Below are 3657 nucleotides of genomic sequence, written 5' to 3'. Positions count from 1 at the left end.
ACATCACCTCCCTCACCTGGGGTGGGGGAGAACCTATCCCCATCTTTCATGCCTCAAGGTTCCCCTGCTCACCCCTGCTGTGTCCCACAACTGGCAGGACTGACCCTCTGGGGCTTCTAGAAGCTGTAATTGGCCAGGTAGTGTCTGCCTTCCTGGTGGGAACAGAGGCCATGGGCAGGGACCGGGCGTGGGGGGCGGTGGATGGCGGGGACCCTGGAAAGTAGGAGTGGTAAATCGTCAAGGTATCTTCAAGGTCCATGGGGTCATCGACAGTGTTCCGGCGTCAACTTCCTCTTCTGTGGTCACTTTTCAGACATCAGCCCTAGGCTTCCTACTGGGGCTTCCTCTCTGTCCTGTGACACCAAAGCACCATGACTCTTACCCCAAAGTTGTTGCTGCTGCTGCCACCGCTTTTTCTGTCCCTGCTGTGGGCAGGTGAGTGGGCCGAGGGTGGGGGGCAGGCGGGCGGGGGCTGCTGCTGACCTTCGATTCCCCACAGAGTCCCTGGCTCAGCGTTCAATGTTCCAGCTGCAAGTGCAGGAGACCGTGAAGGTGCAGGAGGGCCTGTGTGTGCATGTGCCCTGCAAATTCTCCCACCCCCGACAAGGATACACTGACGATGACCCAGCTTATGGCTACTGGTTCCAGGAAGGAAGTGATCACAGCCAGGATGTTCTAGTGGCCACAAACAACCCAGATCAAGACGTGCAGGAGGAGACCCAGGGCCGATTCCACCTCCTCGGGGACCCCCAGGACAACAACTGCTCCCTGGACATCAGAGATGCACAGAGAAGGGACTCGGGGACATACTTCTTTAGGGTGGAGAGAGGGTCTTATGTGAAATATAATTACCTACGGAACCAGCTCTCCGTGCGTGTGACCGGTAAGGAACGGGGTCAAGGAGAGGACACATGTCCCATGCATGGATCCTGAGGGCTCCTGGGGCAGGGCTGGGAAGGGACCCCCTGGTCTCCATCCTGGCTGGGGAGGAGACGGCTGGCCTGGGGTCGAGGCTGCTTCCAGGGGCACACTCAGGGTCCCACTCCAGGATCTCTGTCTCTCTCCTCCTCAGCTCTGACACAGATACCTGACATCCACATCCAGGGGCCCCTAGAATCTGGCCACCCCAAGAACATTACCTGTAGTGTGCTATGGGCCTGTAAGAGGGGGACACCCCCCACCTTCTCCTGGATCGGGGTCGCCCTCACCTCCAGGGGCTCCAAGACTCCCCACTCCTCCGTGCTCACCCTCACCCCGAGGCCCCAGGACCACGGCACCAACCTTACTTGTCGAGTGGCCTTCCCCGGAGCTGGTGTGAACACGGAGAGGACCATCCAGCTCAACGTGTCCTGTGAGTGCCAGGCCAGAACGCCAGGGTCCCTGAGGGCTGTAGGTGTTGGGGAGAGGGAGGCAGGGTCTAGAATCCTGGGGAGGAAGGAAAGAAAACACCCGACACCACACCTTTCTCATTTCTGAAGTTTCTGGGGGAAAAGGGCCAACATCCACCTTCCTGCCTCTGAAAACAATTATGTCTATCTGTCAGATGCACCCCAGAACCTGACCATCAGTGTCTTCCGAAGAGAAGGAACAGGTAGGTTACAACCTTTCCTCTTGGGCTGTGGTGCAAGCAGCGTCTGTCTCCACCCTTCAGAGCAGAGCTGGGTGGGAGAAAGGCTCAGATCAGGTGTGGGGACAGCAGAGGTGGGGAGCACCCCACTGGCTCCTCAGCGTACAAACTGGCTTCTCCCCACCACTGACCCTGCTCTCAAGGGTATGCATGACCTCCAAGCCTAATGGGGTGGCCGTCCCCAGTGCCCCAGCTATGTTCCCCTCCCAAACCTTGCCCCATTCCCCTCAGATCTGGACCCTGCCCACTCCTGCAATTCCCTTCCACATTATAATGTTATTGTTTAAAACAGTAAGCATAAAATGTATCTTGGTCTGCTCAGGCTGCCATAACAAAATACCACAGACTGAGGGGCTTAAGCATCAGACATTTATTCCTCATATTTCTGGAGGCAGGTCCAACGTCAAGGGTCCAGCCAATGTGGTTCCCGGTGAGAGATCACTCCCTGGTAAACAGCTGGTTTCTGGTGGTGTTTTCTCTCACACAACTAAGAGAGAGAGTTCTTTGGTATCTCTTCTTATAAGAGCACTAATCCAGGGACGCCTGGGTGGCTCAGTCTGTTAAGTGTCCGTCTGCCTTTGGCTCAGGTCATGATCCCAGGGTCCTGAGTTCGAGTCCTGAATCTGGCTCCTTGCTCAACGAGGAGCCTGCTTCTCCCTCTGCCTGTTGCTTCCCCTGCTTGTGTGCTCTCTCTCTCTCTGACAAATAAATAAATAAAATCTTAAAAAAAAAAAAAAGAGCACTAATACCATCCCGAGGCCCCTATTCTCATGACCTCACCTAACCCTAATCACCTCCCAAAGGCCCATCTAAATACCTCCAAATACCACCATATTGGAGGTTAGGGCTTGGACATATGATCTTGAAGGGAACACAATCCAGTCCCCAGCAAAACTGAATAAGAATAAAATAACATTCAGCCCCTATGTACCTCCCCTCTTGGTTATCTCTCCAAATATAATCTACGCATCTACGTTTAAAGACACACACATATGTATGCGTCTTTATTATTTTTTTAAGTTTTAATTCAAATTCCAGTTAGTGACCGTACAGTGCAATATTAGTTCCAAGTATACAATATCGTGATTCATCACTTCCATCCATCACCTGGTGCTCATCATAAGTGCCCTCCTCAGTCCCCTTTACCTGATTCCCCATTCCTCACTCCTTCCCTTCCAGTAACCATCAGTTTGTTCTGTATAGTTAAGAGTCTGTTTCTTGATTTCTCTCTCCCTCTCTCTTTTTTGCCTTTGCTTGTTTGTTTCGTTTCTTAAATTCCCCATATGCGTGAAATCACCTGGTATTTGTCTTTCTTCCAGCTGACTTATTTCACTTAGCTATCATTTTTTTTAAAGATTTTATTTATTTATTTGACAGAGAGATAGAGAGAGAGAGAACAAGTAGGCAGAGACGCAGGCAGAGGGAGAGGGAGAAGCAGGCTCCCCGCTGAGCAGGGAGCCCGATGCGGGGCTCGATCCCAGAACCCTGGGATCATGACCTGAGCCGAAGGCAGCTGCTTAACCAACTGAGCCACCCAGGTGCCCCTTAGCTATCATTTTTTAAAAAGATTTATTTATTTATTTTAAAGAGAGCACACGTGTGCACGCACACACACATGCTTTGGAGCTGGGGGAGAGGTGGAGGGAGAGGGAGAGAGAGAATCTTCAGGCAGATTCCCCACTGAGCCCGGAGCCCTATGACACAGGGCTTGGCTTGATCACAGGACCCTGAGATCAAGACCTCAGCCTAAATCAAGAGTTGGTCACTTAACCGGCTGAGTCACTCAGGTGCCCCTCACTTAGCTATTATTTTTTAATAAATTTTTCATGGTGGAGTAATTTTAGGTTACATTGTACAGAGAGTTTCCATAAAGCCCCCTTACAGACTATCTGTTCTTCCCTGAGCATGCAGGGCCGTTTCACACCCTAGCTGTAGCTGCACTTTCTGTGCCTGCCTCCAGCAATGTCCTTCCACGCCAGCTCCCGGACCCTCTCATGCTCCACTTTAAAAGCCTCTCCTCCGGAGCGGGG

The 3657-nt window shown here is 52.3% G+C and overlaps 1 protein-coding gene across 1 annotated transcript; it reads left to right on the top strand.

The window, feature by feature from the left end:
- Positions 1 to 325: 325 nt before the first annotated feature.
- Positions 326 to 1832, top strand: LOC145718567 (myeloid cell surface antigen CD33-like). Its single transcript, XM_081810071.1, has 4 exons — positions 326 to 435; positions 500 to 883; positions 1073 to 1351; positions 1544 to 1832. Exons 1-4 carry the CDS (start codon positions 372 to 374, stop codon positions 1792 to 1794), a joined length of 978 nt encoding a protein of 325 aa, XP_081666197.1. The 5' UTR covers positions 326 to 371; the 3' UTR covers positions 1795 to 1832.
- The last annotated feature ends 1825 nt before the right edge of the window (positions 1833 to 3657 follow it).

Source organism: Leptonychotes weddellii, unplaced genomic scaffold (assembly GCF_054177405.1).
Source record: "Leptonychotes weddellii isolate Sample4059 unplaced genomic scaffold, ASM5417740v2 HiC_scaffold_17788, whole genome shotgun sequence".
Taxonomy (NCBI): Eukaryota; Metazoa; Chordata; class Mammalia; order Carnivora; family Phocidae; genus Leptonychotes; species Leptonychotes weddellii.
This window is presented reverse-complemented; position numbering and strand designations above follow the sequence as displayed.

What these genes read in the sequence shown, in the direction of transcription:
- LOC145718567 (XM_081810071.1), top strand. Translation starts at nt 372, where the DNA reads ATGACTCTTACCCCAAAGTTGTTGCTGCTGCTGCCACCGCTTTTTCTG. An exon ending in GCTCTCCGTGCGTGTGACCG is followed by an intron (nt 884 to 1,072) that starts GTAAGGAACGGG and finishes TCTCCTCCTCAG; the next exon opens with CTCTGACACAGATACCTGAC. An exon ending in CATCCAGCTCAACGTGTCCT is followed by an intron (nt 1,352 to 1,543) that starts GTGAGTGCCAGG and finishes TCTATCTGTCAG; the next exon opens with ATGCACCCCAGAACCTGACC.